At 38.2% G+C, this 17,777-nt stretch overlaps 1 protein-coding gene and 1 long non-coding RNA gene across 5 annotated transcripts in view; both read left to right on the top strand.

The window, feature by feature from the left end:
* Positions 1–17,777, top strand: part of LOC127870437 (rabankyrin-5-like) — a 75,045-nt gene that overhangs the window by 45,466 nt on the left and 11,802 nt on the right. For all 4 annotated transcript variants that reach the window (XM_052413041.1, XM_052413031.1, XM_052413037.1 and 1 more), the window contains 4 exons: positions 5,126–5,326; positions 10,500–10,676; positions 11,237–11,384; positions 12,965–13,055. In XM_052413041.1, coding sequence (XP_052269001.1) covers positions 5,126–5,326; positions 10,500–10,676; positions 11,237–11,384; positions 12,965–13,055 — 617 coding nt within the window. The remainder of the gene's footprint in view (positions 1–5,125; positions 5,327–10,499; positions 10,677–11,236; positions 11,385–12,964; positions 13,056–17,777) is intronic.
* On the top strand, positions 13,407–14,201 carry LOC127870810 (uncharacterized). The gene is made up of 2 exons (XR_008044929.1): positions 13,407–13,903; positions 14,060–14,201. It is a non-coding gene; the product is annotated as an uncharacterized LOC127870810 (long non-coding RNA).

Raw genomic sequence — 17,777 nt, 5'->3', positions numbered from 1 at the left:
TTTAGTAAAATACAGTGGATCAGTAAAAATATTATCAGAATATGAGATTTTGTGTATATTTTGTATATTAAATATTGTGTTAATGTTTAATTTTGTTGATTAATATAAATATAAGCAGGACAGGGGAGGTAATACACTACAGGGGAAACAAATGCAATAAGTTTAAATTTATTGTTACAGATTTGCCTCCCTTGTAATATATTTAAATTTTACCAAATGTAAGGCTAACTGCATTTTTGTAATGCATACTACTACTACTACTACTACTACTACTACTACTACTACTACTACTACTACTACTACTACTACTACTACTACTACTGCTACTACTGCTGCTGCTGCTGCTGCTGCTACTACTACTACTACTACTACTACTTCTACTACTACTACTACTACTACTACTACTACTACTACTACTACTACTACTACTACTACTACTACTACTACTACTACTACTTCTACTGCTACTACTACTACTACTACTACTACTACTACTACTACTCTACTACTACTACTACTACTACTACTACTACTACTACTACTACTACTACTATTTCTTTTGCTACCACCACCACCACCTACTACTACTACTACTCTATTATTACTACTACTACTACTACTACTACTACTACTACTACTACTACTACTACTACTACTACTACTCCTACTACTACTAATACTTCTACTACTACTACTACAACTACTACTACTTCTACTACTCTACTACTACTACTACTACTACTACTACTACTACTACTACTACTACTACTACTACTACTACTACTTCTACTACTACTACTACTACTACTACTACTACTACTACTACTACTACTACTACTACTACTACTACTATTTCTTCTGCTACCACCACCACCACCACCACCACCAACACCACCACCACCACCACCACCACCACCACCACCACCACCACCACCCACATTGACAAAAAACGTATTCAGTGACAAAAAACGTATTCACACAATGGCTGCTACTACAACTTATAGCCCATATAGGGGGGCATGCATGTTTTACCAACAGCCCTTGTTGTAAAATAAATTCATAGTCAGATTGAAATGGTCATGTGTTACTTTTTTCTGTTTTTATTTTCAGAGGGTAATTATGTTTGAATATAAATTTATATAATTCATTTTCCCTGCTGCAAATGTAAAATAGTGTACTGTTTTCTTGATATTTTGCACTTTAAAGTATTTCTCATACGTTCCAAGATAAATGAAACATAATATTTTGCAATAATTTGTGTAACTGTTTACTATGTTTTTGCACAACCTGTAATTAGCGTTAAAACTATTGTTGCACTCAGACCCCTACTGCATGTATTTTTCATAATTAGACAATTGCTTCAAGCTACCAATGTTGCAAATCCAATGCACATTACATTTAAGTTGGAAAAGCCTTATTTATAGAAATTAACAGCATTTTTTTCACTTCTAAGGATGATGTAAAATTGGTACCATTCTAATTATTAATAATCTTGTGAAATTTGCAAATGGAATTTAAGAATGAAGAAGAGTTGTTATCTTAAACAAGTGTTGAAGAGGTTAAACTAGCATTGTAGATGTTAAAATAGTGTTTTAGAGTATAAACTTGTGCTATGAAGGTTTAATAGTGTTGCAGAGGTTAAACTAGAATTGTGGAGGTACCATTGAAGAGGTTAAACTAGTGTTTTAGAAGTTTAATAAGTACTTTAGAGGTTAGACTAGTGATGTAAAGGTCAAACAAGCATTGTAGAGATTAAGCTTGTGTTGTAGAAGTTAAACAAGTGCTATAAAGGTTAAACTAGTGTTATAAATGTTAAACTACGGTAATAGAGGTTAAACTAGTCTTGTAGTGGATAAACTAGAATTGTAGAGGTTAAACTTATGTTGTGGAAGTTGAAGTAGTGTTTTAGAGGTTAAATCAGTTTTTTAGTGGGTAAACTAGTTGTGTTAAGTATAAACTAGTGCTGTAAAGGATAAACTATTGCTGTAAAGGATAAACTATTGCTGGAAAGGATAAACTAGTGCTGTAAATGATAAACTAGTGCTATAAAAATAACTAGTGCTGTAAAGGAAAAACTAGGGCTGTAAAAGTTAAACTAGTGCTGTAAAGGATAAACTAGTGCTGTAAAGGATAAACTAGTGCTTTAAAGGTTAAACTAGTGCTGTAAAGGATAAACTAGTGCTGTAAATGTTAAACTAGAGCTGTAAAGGACAAACTAGTGTTGTAAAGGATAAACTAGTGCTGTAAAGGTTAAACAAGTGCTGTAAAGGATAAACTAGCCATGTTAATGTTAAACTAGTCATTAAAGGATAAGCTAGTGTTGTAAAGGTTAAGCTAGTGCTGTTAAGGATAAAACTAGTTATGTAAAGATTAAACTAGTGCTTTGAAGGATAAACTAGTGCTGTTTAGGTTAAACTAGTGCTGTAAAGAATAAACAAGTGCTGTAAAGGATAAACTAGTGCTGTAAAGGTTAAACTAGTGCTGTAAAGGTTGAACTAGTGTTTTAAAGGATAAACTAGTGCTGTAAAAGTTAAACTAGTGTTTTGAAGGCTAAACTAGTGCTGTATAAACTAAACTAATGTTGTAGAGGTTAATTTTATTCTTATATAGGGTAAACTAGAGTTGTAGAGATAATTTATTAAATGTAGATACAAATTAAAGTTGTTTTTTCAATGGTATGAACATTTAACTGTGTAAGTTATTTCATGATTTGCAACTTAATTTCTACCTTTTGTATTTCTATTGTTAACCAGGTTTTCCGAAGGAAAAAAACTGGTTATTAGATTGGCGAATGCGGGTGGGCTGGCTGGTGGCTGGCGGGCTGGCGGGCGGGCGGAACAAGCTTGTCCGGGCCATAACTATGTCGTTCATTGTCAGATTTTAAAATCATTTGGCACATTTGTTCACCATCATTGGACGGTGTGTCGCGCGAAATAATTACGTCGATATCTCCAAGGTCAAGGTCACACTTTGAGTTCAAAGGTCAAAAATGGCCATAAATGAGCTTGTCCTGGCCATAACTATGTCATTCATTGTGAGATTTTAAAATCATTTGGCACATTTGTTCACCATCATGGGACGGTGTGTCACACGAAAGAATCACGTCAATATCTCCAATGTCAAGGTCGCCACGACTAAAAATAGATTTTTTTTAAAAACAAACTTACAAAGGGGGTTAATTTTGTTTGTTCATTTCAAAAGTTCAGTTTGAGTTTTCTCCCTTTATCAGATTTTTTTTTCACAATGAAAACCTGGTTTTGTGACAATTTTGTCCCTTGTTTTCATTTGAATTGGAAAAAATAAATTATATTTGGCTTGATGATCCTGTTACCATATGTAGAGGAAAACAATTCCCTCTGTATGTATCCAACGAATATATTATGAGCACTACCATATAAACTCCAGATTTTTTAACCTGCACCAGGCTGTCTGAAAATTGCTGCTTAATTGCTTTCTTGTTTTAGCGCGTAAACATTAAAATTTACTTTTATAAAAATACATTTATCACCAATTTGGTGGATTATATTGCATTAAAATTAAGCACATTTGTTATAGACTTTTTTTATAATAATTGTTATCTTAATTTGACAATATATCATAAAAATTCTTAACAAACTGAATCATTGTTGTTCGGTAGAATTATCTTATTAATGTAATTAGCTTGTTAAATTACATTAATTGGCATGAAAATTAAGTTTTTATTGCAATCATGCTTTAGTGGTATTTCTTACTTACATGATAGAACGGAAGGATAAAATATATAGTATAAATAACAGAAGTTGAATCAAAATATGCAATAAATATTCATCAAGTATGGAATCAAATGGAATGCTTAACAAGTAATTTATCATAATATTTATAAACACATTACAATTGACATAAGATGTTAATTTTATTGAATTGGTATGTTATTAATATGTACATGTACATATTAACCCTTGTACTGTTTAATTGATTTGAACTTTAATATATGCACATGCTAAATAGTTTCTTGATAAACAGAAATAATGCTATTAGTTGATGATTTCAATATTGTGAATACATGCCCAATCTATTCACAGATCAACTATATAATGTGTCTATGATAACCTTTTTATCGGCTGAAGAACATGAATGTTTTATATCAATATTATGTTCTTATAATGAGACTATCAATTGAACATTTTGTGAAATCTTCATATGATTTAAAAGTGCATGTTTGTTGAATAATGCTTAGTTGAACAAGTCAAGTATACTGTAAAACCATTAAATTTCGTGTGGTACGAATTTTCGTGGATTTCGTTGGTCCACTGAACCACGAATTCAAGTACCAACGATTATTTATACATATTTAATCTGAAATCGGTTATTTCCGAATGTCATGTCGGGCAATCGTGCTATAGTAGGAGGACGTGTCTGAACTGTTCCATTTTTCAACCATTTTGAAAGAGACATTGTTTGATTGAGACATTGTTTGATGCTAGTTAATACAATATGTTTTCTTGATAGGTATTTGGGTAATAATACTTTTTTAAGAAAGCACGGTATTTAAACTGTACATCAACGATTGTTCTCTTTTACATGACGTCGTCAAATTAACAGTTTGCAGATTTATCACATATGTCAATTAGTGCCAATTTAAGTTAAGAGACATAACAGTTTTCACATGTGTATTTTGGGGACCTTATTACTCAATTGTTACTATTAGGGGATTGATTGCGCTGAGAATATTGTCAAAACAACATTGATGGCAATTAGCGAGCGAGGACCCACAAGTGCGCCCATTTATCGCTCTTATCGACAATTATCGGCAACACTTTCATGCTTCAGTGCACATTAACCTCAAGTCTTGCTGTCAACACAGATTAGCAGATTATGCTTCGTTATTACTCTTGTTGTTTTAATAAAAGTTTAACAGTCAGTCGTCCCTGAAAATTTGAAATCCACGAAATTACGTGTCAACGAATTAGTCGTTTTTTATAAAACAACGAAATTTCATACCGACGAATTTCTGTATGTTTACAGTATGCTATTATAAGTTCTTCCTTAAAGCTTCCTTTTGTGAGGAAATGTGTTTAATGAGAATGACTTGATTAAATAGCATCTATAATGCCATATGTATTCATATCATACTGTCACTCTGCAGGACATAGATGGTAAAACACCCGTGCATATTGCCATAGAGAACCAGCATGCAGTGATCATATCTCTGCTGCTGTCCCACCCCAGCCTGGATCTGACCATCAGAGACAAACATGGCCTCACACCCTTTGCCTCTGCCATGACCACCAGAAACAACAAAGCCGCGCAGTCCATTCTTAGCAGGGAACAAAAGGCAGCTGAACAGGTCGGTCTTGCATTTGGCCAATTTATTTGGTTGCTCTGGTTTAAGATGTCTTGGGATTGTACTCACAGTACATTTTAAATTAATTTGTATTTATATTGTTAATTCCCCACCACAAAACAGAATGAATGATTATAAGAATTCCCGTTGTGCCTCTGTCCGCCTGTCGTAAGTTATTTCATCTAAGGCTCAGTATCTCCTATACCCTTTACCCTTAAAGGACATTAACATAATTGTTGAAGGCACAAGTCAGTCATGCCAGCTAGAGGTCAAGTGAATGCAAGAGTCAGTCATGCTGGCTAGAGGTCAAGTGATAGCACGAGTCAGTCATGCTGGCTACAGGTCAAGTGAAGGTAGGAGTCAGTCATGCTGGCTAGAGGTCAAGTGAAGGCATGAGTCAGTCATGCCGCCTAGAGGCCAAGTGAAGGTAGGAGTCAGTCATGCCACCTAGAGGTCAAGTGAAGGCATGAGTCAGTCATGCCAGCTAGAGGTCAAGTGAAGGCACGGGTCAGTCATGCTGGCTAGAGTTCAAGTCACGGCATGAGTCAGTCATGCCGGTTAGAGATCAAGTGAAGGCACGAGTCAGTCATGCTGGCTAGAGGTAAAGTGAAGGCACGAGTCAGTCATGCCAGCTAGAGGTCAAGTGAAGGCACGAGTCAGTCATGCTGGCTAGAGGTCAAGTGAAGGCATGAGTCAGTCATGCCAGCTAGAGGTTAAGTGAAGGCATGAGTCAGTCATTCTGGCTAGAGGTCAAGTGAAGGCATGAGTCAGTCATGCTGGCTAGAGGTAAAGTGAAGGCATGAGTCTGTCATGCTAGCTAGATGTCAAGTGAAGGCACAAGTAAGTCATACTGGCTAGAGGTCAAGTGAAGGCATGAGTCAGTCATGCTGGCTAGAGGTCAAGTGAAGGCACAAGTCAGTCATACTGGCTAGAGGTCAAGTGAAGGCATGAGTCAGTCATGCTAGCTAAATGTCAAGTGAAGGCACAAGTCAGTCATACTGGCTAGAGGTCAAGTGAAGGCATGAGTCAGTCATACTGGCTAGAGGTCAAGTGAAGGCATGAGTCTGTCATGCTAGCTAGATGTCAAGTGAAGGCACAAGTCAGTCATACTGGCTAGAGGTCAAGTGAAGGCATGAGTCAGTCATGCTAGCTAGATGCCAAGTGAAGGCACAAGTCAGTCATACTGGCTAGAGGTCAAGTGAAGGCATGAGTCAGTCATGCTAGCTAAATGTCAAGTGAAGGCACAAGTCAGTCATACTGGCTAGAGGTCAAGTGAAGGCATGAGTCAGTCATACTGGCTAGAGGTCAAGTGAAGGTACAAGTCAGTCATTCCTGCTAGAGGTCAAGTAAAGGCAAGAGTTGGTCATCATGGCTAGAGATCAAGTGTAAGCACAAGTCAGTCATGCTGGCTAGAGTAAGAGTGAATGCACTTGTCAGTCATGCTGGCTAGAGTTTGAGTAAATGATTAAGTCAGTCATGCTAGCCAGAGGTCAAGTGAAGGCACCAGTCAGTCATGCCTGTTAGAGGTCAAGTGAAGGAAGGAGTCAGTCATGCCGCCTAGAGGTCAAGTGAAGGCATGAGTCAGTCATGCTGGCTTGAGGTCAAGTAAAGGCAAGAGTCAGTCATGCCACCTAGAGGTCAAGTGAAGGCATGAGTCAGTCATGTTGGCTAGAGGTTAAGTAAAGGCAAGAGTCAGTCATGCCGCCTAGAGGCCAAGTGAAGGCATGAGTCAGTCATGTTGGCTAGATGTCAAGTGAAGGCACGAGTCAGTCATGCCATCTAGAGATCAAGTGAAGGCATGAGTCAGTCATGCCAGCTAGAGGTAAAGTGAAGGCATGGGTCAGTCATGCTGGCAAGAGGTCAATGTGAAGGCAAGAGTCTGTCATGCCGGCTGGAGTCAATGTGAAGGCACGAGTCAGTCATGCCAGCTAGAGGTCAAGTGAAGGCACGAGTCAGTCATGCTGGCTAGAGGTCAAGTGAAGGCACAAGTCAGTCATACTGGCTAGAGGTCAAGTGAAGGCACAAGTCAGTCATGCTGGCTAGAGTTCAAGTGAAGGCACGAGTCAGTCATGCTAGCTAGAGGTCAAGTGAAGGCACGAGTCAGTCATGCTAGCTATAGATCAAGTGAAGGCACAAGTCAGTAATGCTAGCTAGATGTCAAGTGAAGGCACAGGTCAGTCATGCTAGCTAGAGGTCAAGTGAAAGCACCAGTCAGTCATGCTGGCTACAGGTCAAGTGAAGGAAAGAGTCAGTCATGCTGGCTAGAGGTCAAGTGAAGTCACAAGTCAGTCATGCTAGCTAGAGGTCAAGTGAAGGCACAAGTCAGTAATGCTAGCTAGAGGTCAAGTGAAAGCACGAGTCAGTCATGTGGCCTAGAGGTCAAGTGAAGGCAAGAGTCAGTCATGCTGGCTAGAGGTCAAGTGAAGGCACGAGTCAGTCATGCCAGCTAGAGGTCAAGTGAAGGCACGAGTCAGTCATGCAGACTAGAGGTCAAGTGAAGGCACGAGTCAGTCATGCTGGCTAGAGGTCAAGTGAAGGCACGAGTCAGTCATGCAAGCTAGAGGTCAAGTGAAGGCACGAGTCAGTCATGCCGCCTAGAGGTCAAGTGAAGGCACGAGTCATTCATGCTGGCTAGAGGTCAAGTGAAGGCATGAGTCAGTCATGCCAGCTAGAGGTCAATTCAAGGCACGAGTCAGTCATGCTGGCTAGAGGTCAAGTGAAGGCACGAGTCAGTCATGCTAGCTAGAGGTCAAGTGAAGGCACAGGTCATTTATGCCAGCTAGAGGTCAAGTGAAGGCACGAGTCAGTCATACCGGCTAGAGGTCAAGTGAAGGCACGAGTCAGTCATGCTGGCTAGAGGTCAAGTGAAGGCACGAGTCAGTCATGCTGGCTAGAGGTCAAGTGAAGGCACGAGTAAGTCATGCTGGCTAGAGGTCAAGTGAAGGCACGAGTCAGTCATGCCAGCAAAAGGTCAAGTGAAGGCACAAGTCAGTCATACTGGCTAGAGGTCAAATAAAGGCACGAGTCAGTCATGCTGGCTAGAGGTCAAGTGAAGGCACGAGTCAGTCATACTGGCTAGAGGTCAAGTGAAGGCACGAGTCATTCATGCCAGCTAGAGGTCATACTGGCTAGAGGTCAAGTGAAGGCACGAGTCAGTCATGCTAGCTAGAGGTCAAGTGAAAGCACGAATCAGTCATGCCAGCTAGAGGTCAAGTGAAGGCATGAGTCAGTCATGTTAGCTAGAGGTCAAGTTAAGTCACGAGTCAGTCATGCTAGCTAGAGGTCAAGTAAAGGCACGAGTCAGTCATGCTGGCTAAAGTTCAAGTAAAGGCACAAGTCAGTCATGCCAGCTAGATGTAAAGTGAAGGTACAGGTCAGTCATGCCAGCTAGATGTCAAGTGAAGGCACAAGTCAGTCATGCCAGCTAGAGGTCAAGTGAATGCACAAGTCAGTCATGCCAGCTAGAGTTCAAGGTCATACTTGGATATAGAAAGTGTCAGGCTCCTTTTTAGCTCACCTGTCACAAAGTGACATGGTGAGCTTATGTGACCGTGTGATGTCCGGCGTCTGTTGTGCGTGTGTGTGTGCGTGTGTCCGTCAACAATTTGTTTGTGTAGACAGTAGAGGTCACAGTTTTCATCCAATCTTTATGAAATTTGGTCATCTTGATGAAATCTGGGTTGGAATTGTATTTGGGTCATCTGGGGTCAAAAACTAGGTCACTAGGTCAAATAATAGAAAAACCTTGTGTAGACAATAGAGGTCACAGTTTTCATCCAATCTTTATGAAATTCTTCAGAATGTTTATCTTAATGTTATCTGGGTTGGGATTGTATTTTGGTCATCTGGGGTAAAAAACTAGGTCAGTAGGTCAAATAATAGAAAAACCTTGTGCAGACAATAGAGGTCACAGTTTTCATCCAAATTTTTATGAAATATGGACAGAATGTTTATCTTGATGAAATCTGGGTTGGGATTGTATTTGGGTCATCTGGGGTCAAAATCTAGGTCACTAGGTCAAACAATAGAAAAACCTTGTGTAGACGGCCCATTTTCATCCAATCTTTATGAAATTTGGTCAAAATGTTTATCTTGATGAAATCTAGGTTGGGATTGTATTTGGGTCATCTGGGGTAAAAAACTAGGTCACTAGGTCAAATAATAGAAAAACCTTGTGTAGACAATAGAGGTCACAGTTTTTATCCAATCTTTATTAAAATTGGTCAGAATGTTTATCTTGATGAAATCTGGGTTAGGATTGTATTTGGGTCATCCGGGGTCAAAAACTAGGTCACTAGGTCAAATCATAGAAAAACCTTGTGTAGACAATAGAGGTCATAGTTTTCATCTGATTTTAATGAAATATGGTCAGAATGTTTATCTTGATAATATCTGATTTTGGATCGTATATGGGTCATCTGGGGTGAAAAATTAGGTCACCGGGCCAATGCTAGTAAAACCTTGTGTAGATGAAAGAGGTCACAGTTTTCATCACGTCTTAATGAAATTTTGTCAGGATGTATTAATTAATGAAGCCTGGCTTGGGATTGTATATGGGTCTGATAGAATTTAAGTTGATGTAGCAAGGTTAGTCAGGTGAGCGATTCAGGGCCATCGTGGCCCTCTTGTTTCATGTCTAATCAATATCTTCTAAACCCTTTGAAGTATTTTCATAAATTTTGGCAACACTTACTTATATATTTATTTGATAAAAAAATAAATATAAATGTACCTGAATATTTGAAAAAAACAAATTTTGGTATTAAATAAAAATACCAGATAAGAATTTCACACTGTATAATCAATTGGTTTCTGTATTCAACAGCTGGAAAAGCCAGCTTGACCTCATAAATGTACATATTGTAGTGAAACTATACATATTTTGTTGTCTTGGTGACTTTTAATTTTGTTTTTTATCATAAGCAGGTACATTTTAAATGAAATATAAATAGTTGTGGTTTTTCTATGGTTGATATTTTTTATTGTTGAGTTTTGGAACTTGTATTTCATATGGCCTGCATGCTTGCAAAATACAATGTCACACACTATTTATGTTTTGAACAACACATGGGAACACCATAGTCATGTTATCTTAAAACTAAAAGCCTTTCTATGACAACTTGGATGGAAGTTGGTGGCATCCATGTTGTTTGAACATTTTCTGTTTCTATTTTAGATTGACAACAAAGGACGCAACTTCCTGCATTGTGCAATCATGAACAAAGACATTGAGAGTGTTCTCTTCTTGATTGGTGTCCATGCAAATGTGAACTCGCGTGTGAATGACTCAAAGCATCTTACACCACTGCACCTTGCTGTGGATGTTGGAGCAGACATTATTGTCAGAAATCTGGTAAGAAATTAAATTATCTGTCAAAGTGTTGCAAACTGTTGGATATGGCACATGCACAATGTTTGTTGCTGCTGTTGATGATGATAATTATGGTGATTTCACATATGTTGAAAATGATGATGATTCGATGGTTAATCCCTTACCACTACAATATATACAATTAAGAAGAAGAATGGCATATTTGAATAGCATGGATTTTGACCATGGATTTATTTGTTCTCATCAGAACTTGTCCTAGTCATTATCTGTTTGCTCCATAAACAAAGATACAGCACTGTTGTTTTTAATGACATCATGAGAGTTGTAAGTTCTGCTGGTTCTGTTGACTATGACGAGGTGTGTGTGTGTCTTGCATGCTGGTTCTGTTGACTATGACGCGGTGTGTGTGTCTTGCATGCTGGTTCTGTTGACTATGACGATGTGTGTGTCTTGCATGCTGGTTCTGTTGACTATGACGATGTGTGTGTCTTGCATGCTGGTTCTGTTGACTATGACGAGGTGTGTGTGTGTCTTGCATGCTGGTTCTGTTGAATATAACGAGGTGTGTGTGTGTCTTGCAGCTGTTGGCAGGTGCTGAGATCAATGCTCATACCAATGACAAGCAGACCAGCCTCCACCTAGCTGCCAGTAAGGACCACAGTGTCATCTGTACCATACTTCTGGAGAATGGTGTAGACTTTGACGCCCTTGATGAAAATGGAGACAATGGTGGGTTCACTAGCATATTTGAATTGGAAAAAAACTGAATAATAGAAAATTCTGATTGCATTGTTTGTTACTTTCTCCATGTATATAATAAGTACCAAGTGATAACATTGGTCTCCTTTGAAGAAATAGCGTAGGTAATTGTTGTGTTAGATTATACTATGTTCAGTTTTAAAGTGAATTGACCCATTGTTTGAAACTTTACCATGTAAATGGCTTGTCCCAAAATACCATTTATTGTGTAAATACAAATAACAAATATTATGCAATCAGTTTTTTTTTGCGATTGTATTGACTGTAGTTTCTGACCAAAGTCTTGACTGATTGTAATGACTGACCAAAGTCTTGACTGTGTAATGACTGACCAAAGTCTCAACTGTAATGACTGACCAAAGTCTCGACTATGTAATGACTGACCAATTTCTCGACTGATTGTAATGACTGACCAAAGTCTTTACTGATTGTAATGACTGACCAAAGTCACGACTTTTAATGACTGACCAAAGTCTCGACTATGTAAGGACTTACCAAAGTCTTGACTATGTAATGACTGACCAAAGTCTCAACTGATTGTAATGACTGACCAAAGTCTCAACTGATTGATAATGACTGATCCAAATCTTGACTGATTGTTAATGACTGACCAAACTCTTGACTGTGAAATGACTGATCAAAGTCTCGACAATGTTATGACTGACAAAAGTCTCTACTATGTAATAACTGACACAAGCCTTGACTGATTGTTAATGACTGATCAAAGGCTCGACTATACAATGACTGACCAAAGTCTCTACTATGTAATGACTGACCAAAGTGTTGACTGTGTAATGACTGATCAAAGTCTGGACTGTGTAATCACTGACTGAAGTCTTGACTGTGTAATGACTGACCAAAGTTTTGAATGTGTAATGACAAACCAAAGTCTTGACTGTCTAATGTCAGACCAAAGTCTAGACTGTGTAATGACAGACCAAAGTCTCGATTGTGTAATGACTGACCAAAGTCTCGACTGTGTAATGACTGACCAAAGGGGTATAATGCAAATGGGTAAAAAGTTGTCCCAGATTAGCCTGTGCAGTCCGCACATTCAAATCAGGGACAACACTTTCCACTTTTATGGACAACACTATGCACATGCAACAAACCCCCTTTTCACAAATCACCACTCATTTATTAAAGACACCAGTTTGATAAGGGGCTGAAAACATGGATGCAACAACAATCATGCAATACTTATTTTTTTGGAACTGCTGTTGAACTCACCCCTAAGCACTCAATAATTTATGTGGTTTAGTTCTAACACGATTAAGGAGTACAAATGTGGTTTAGTTCTAACACGATTAAGGAGTACAAATGCATCTTTACTTGGCCAAATATGTTGGGAATCAATTAATGTATGAACTTAAGGCATCATTAAAACTTACTTTTCATTATATTTAAATATGCTCAAAATATTTTAGTGATTTAGAACTAAAATGGAAAAAATATGATTTTGAACATTCTTGTAAAATGTCATTGTACACTCTTCTGGGACAGTGATGGATTAAGCAGACTCAAGACTTTGTGCAACTCTTCTGTTACAGCCCTCCATAAAGCTGTGAGGAATGGAAATATCAACAGTGTACGAGTCCTTCTCACTGAGTGCAGTATAAATGCAGAGGTTGTCAATCAAAAGTATGTACATTATATTGGTTAAATTGTTAAAATATGTAGATATAAGTTTGTTTAACTTGTCATCTTTTTGTTGGTATACTATCATAATCTAAAGATGATTTTCAATCTTTAGTTAGTTTATATCTAAATAAAAAACATTTTCTTGCAATGAATTGTTACACAAGGGCATTCTTTTGATTGAAGCATGAAACCATATTAACATACAGGAACAATCTAGACATTGATTAGTTGAAATTAAGTTTGCTCCTCATTTTTAGCTCATCTATTTTTTTAAAAAAAATTATGAGCTATTGTCATCACCTTGGCGTCGGCGTTGGCGTCGGCGTCCGGTTAAGTTTTGCGTTTAGGTCCACTTTTCTCAGAAAGTATCAATGCTATTGCATTCAAACTTGGTACACTTACTTACTATCATGAGGGGAATTGGCAGGCAAAGTTAAATAACTCTGGCGTGCATTTTGACAGAATTATGTGCCCTTTTTATACTTAGAAAATTGAAAATTTTGGTTAAGTTTTGTGTTTAGGTCCACTTTTCTCAGAAAGTATCAATGCTATTGCATTCAAACTTGGTACACTTACTTACTATCATGAGGGGACTGGGCAGGCAAAGTTAGATAACTCTGGCATGCATTTTGACAGAATTATGTGCCCTTTTTATACGCCCGTATAAAATACGGGACGTATTATGTGAAACCCCTTGGCGGGCGGCGGGCGGCGGGCGGAAGGCATCACTTTGTCCGGACTCTAATTCAAATTGTATTCATCCGATCTTCACCAAACTTGGTCAGCAGTTGCATCTAGTTGATATCTAGGCCAAGTTCGAATATGGGTCATGCCGGGTCAAAAACTAGGTCATAGGGTCAATAAGTGCATTTTCAAAGGGGCCACTTTGTCCGGACTCTATTTCAAATTGTATTCATCCGATCTTCATCAAACTTGGTCAGCAGTTGCATCTAGTTGATATATAGGCCAAGTTCGAATATGGGTCATGCCGGGTCAAAAACTAGGTCATAGGGTCAATTAGTGCATTTTCAACGGCGCCACTTTGTCCGGACTCTAATTCAAATAGTTTTCATCCGATCTTCACCAAACTTGCTCAGAAGTTGAGTCTAGACAATATCTAGGCCAAGTTGGAATATGGGTCATGCCGGGTCAAAAACTAGGTCATGGGGTCACTTAGTGCATTTCAAGGATTTCATGGTGTCCGCTCTCTAAATGAAGTAGTTTTCACCCGATCTTCACCAAATTTGGTCAAAAGTTGTGTCTATATGATATGTAGGTCAGGTTTAAATATGGGTCATGCCGGGTCAAAAACTAGGTCACGAGGTTACTTAGTGCATTTCAAGCATTTAGCATGGTGTCCGCTCTCTAATTGAAGTAGTTTTCATCTGATCTTCACCTAATTTGGTTACAAGTTGTGTCTAGATGATATGTAGGTCAAGTTCGAATATGGGTCATGCCCGGTCAAAAACGAGGTCACATGGTGCATTTAAAGCATTTAGCATGGTGTCCGCTCTCTAATTGAAGTAGTTTTCATCTGATCTTCACCAAATTTAGTCAGATGTTACATCTAAATGATATCTAGGTCAAGTTCAAATATGGGTCATGCCAAGTCAATAACTAGGTCTTGAGGTCACTTAGTGCATTTCAAGCATTGAGCATGGTGTCCAAAACCTTCGAACGGGCGTATCTTGTGACAGTTTGGCACTCTTGTTATACTTAGAAAATTGAAAATTTTGGTTAAGTTTTGTGTTTAGGTCCATTTTATTCATGAAGTATCAAAGCTATTGCTTTCATACTTGCAACACTTACTAACTATCATAAGGGGACTGTGCAGGCAAAGTTACGTGTGACTGGCATTTGGATGGAATTATGGGCCCTTTATACTTAGAAAATTGAAAATTTGGTTAAGTTTTGTGTTTCATACTTGGAACACTCGCAAACTATCATAAGGGTACAGTAAAAGGACAAGTTTCATAACTCTGGTTGTCATTTTTACGGAATTATGGCCCTTTTTTGACTTAGTAACTTTGAATATATGGTTAAATTTTGTGTTTCGATCCACTTTACTTCTTAAGTATCAAGGCTATTGCTTTCAAACTTCAAATACTTTCATGCTATCATGAGGTTACTGTACCTGGCAAGTTGAATTTTACCTTGACCTTTGAATGACCTTGACTCTCAAGGTCAAATTATTAAATTTTGATAAAATTGCCATAACTTCTTTATTTATGATTAGATTTGATTGATACTTTGACAAAACTACTCTTACCTGACATACCACAATAGACTCCACCCAAACCATCCCCCGTGCCCTCCCCCCCCCCCGAATCCCCCCAAATGGCCACCACACCCTCACACTATACCCCACCCACCCCACCCCCCAAATTACTTTTTTAAACGGTTAAAATCACAAATATTTATTTTATTATTTTATGTTTGAAATACTGTAAAACCATTAAATTTCGTGTGGTACGAATTTTCGTGGATTTCGTTGGTGAGCTAAACCACGAATTCAAGTACCAACGATTATTTATACATTTTTAATCCGAAATCGGTTATTTCCGAATGTCATTTCCGACATTTTCTTTTGTTGTTGGTTATCCGAGATATTTGCTTTTTGTAATAAGTACTTCACTTCAGTAGATCACATTACACTATATCTTGACTAATTAAAATATTTCCGAATTGAAAATGGTAATAATACTTTTTAAATCAAGCACGGTATTTAAACTGTACATCAACGATTGTTCTCTTTTACGTGACGTTATCAAATTAAGTTTGCAGATTGATCACATATGTCAATTCGTGCCAACTAAAGTTAAAAGAGACATAACGGTTATCACACGTGTATTTTGGGGACCTTATTACTCAATTGTTACTACTAGGGGACCTGTTACGCTGAGAATTGCAAATATTGTCAAAACAACATTGGTGGCAATTAGCGAGCGGGGACCCACACGTGCGCCGCTTTATCGCTGTTATAGACAATTATCGGCAACACTTTCATGCTTCAGTGCACATTAACCCCAAGTCTTGCTGTCAACACAGATAAGCAGATTATGCTTCGCTATTACTCTGGTTGTTTTAATAAAAGTTTAATTATTATGACAGTCAGTCTTCCCCGAAAATTTGAAATCCATGAAATTACGTATCAATGAATTAGTTATTTTTTATTTGAAACCCAAGAAATTACGTGTCAACGAATTAGTTTTTTTTTTATTAAACCACGAAATTTCATATCGACGAATTTCTATACGTTTACAGTATGCAGAGTAGTATCCGTTATTATTTGCCATGTGTTTGGTCAAATTCAGATAATTTTAAAATTAACCCCATGTGCGGCCCTTTTACACGAAAAAGTCCCTTTTAATGTCTTTGTAAAACCCCGAAACGGACCGCACACATTCTTACCTAAACATAGCCCGCAAGTCTTTACACAGTACCTGTTCCAGGTCGGATAGTGGCAAATGTACTCTTTATAAGCAGCACAACTGGCCATGTTGTCCTCGCATACTCCTGAAACAGGAGATAACAACAAGTGTACGTGAATGCAAAGACCTATAGGTCTTTGGACAAAGTGAACAAATAAGGCTTGTGCAAAGGAATACCAAAATGTATGTCTTCAAGAAATCAAGTAACGGGAGATGAACCATGTACTAGTATTACTCAATTGTTACTATTATGGGACCGATTGCGCTGAGAATTGCAAATATTGTCAAAACAACATTGATGGCAATTAGCGAGCAGGAACCCACAAGTGCGCCGCTTTATCGCTGTTATCGACAATTATCGGCAACACTTTCATGCTTCAGTGCACATTAACCTCAAGTCTTGCTGTCAACACAGATTAGCATATTATGCTTCGTTATTACTGTGCTTGTTTTAATAAAAGTTTTATTATTATGACCGTCAGTCTTCCCCGAAAATTTGACATCCACAAAATTACGTATCAACAAATTAGTTGTTTTTTATTTGAATTCCACGAAATTACGTGTCAACGAATTAGTTGTTTTTCATTAAACCACGAAATTTCATACCGACGAATTTCTATACGTTTACAGTACCGTCCAACCATCGCACCCAAGAATCCCCCCCCCACCCCCCCTCCCCCCACCCGAATCCCCCCCCCCGCCCCTAATTTTTTTTTGAAGATCATCTCACAAATTACCACCACACCCTCACACTATACCCCCCCCCCCCCCATCCCCCCAATTATTTTGTTTGAAACGGTTAAAAAACACAAATATTTATTTTTATTATTTTATGTTTGAAATACCGTCCAACCACCAACCATCGCACCCATTTTTACATTTGTTTCGCAAGGCGGTGCTCTTGTAATAAATGGTCTAGCAATATTATTTATGTTGATCCAAATGACAAACAGTACATCACCTATTTTTGTTATGTATTTAAGCCACTCTCTGGAAAAACTGGGCCTAATCCTTGTGCCTAAAGTGTTGTCCTAGATATTCCTGTGCAGTCTTCTCCTTGTGCCTAAAGTGTTGTCCAAGATATTCCTGTGCAGTCTTCTCCTTGTGCCTAAAGTGTTGTCCTAGATATTCCTGTGCAGTCTTCTCCTTGTGCCTAAAGTGTTGTCCTAAATATTCCTGTGCAGTCTTCTCCTTGTGCCTAAAGTGTTGTCCTAGATATGCCTGTGCAGTCTTCTCCTTGTGCCTAAAGTGTTGTCCCAGATATGCCTGTGCAGTCTTCTCCTTGTACCTA

This window comes from Dreissena polymorpha, chromosome 1 (genome assembly GCF_020536995.1).
Source record: "Dreissena polymorpha isolate Duluth1 chromosome 1, UMN_Dpol_1.0, whole genome shotgun sequence".
NCBI classification, from domain to species: Eukaryota; Metazoa; Mollusca; class Bivalvia; order Myida; family Dreissenidae; genus Dreissena; species Dreissena polymorpha.
This window is presented reverse-complemented; position numbering and strand designations above follow the sequence as displayed.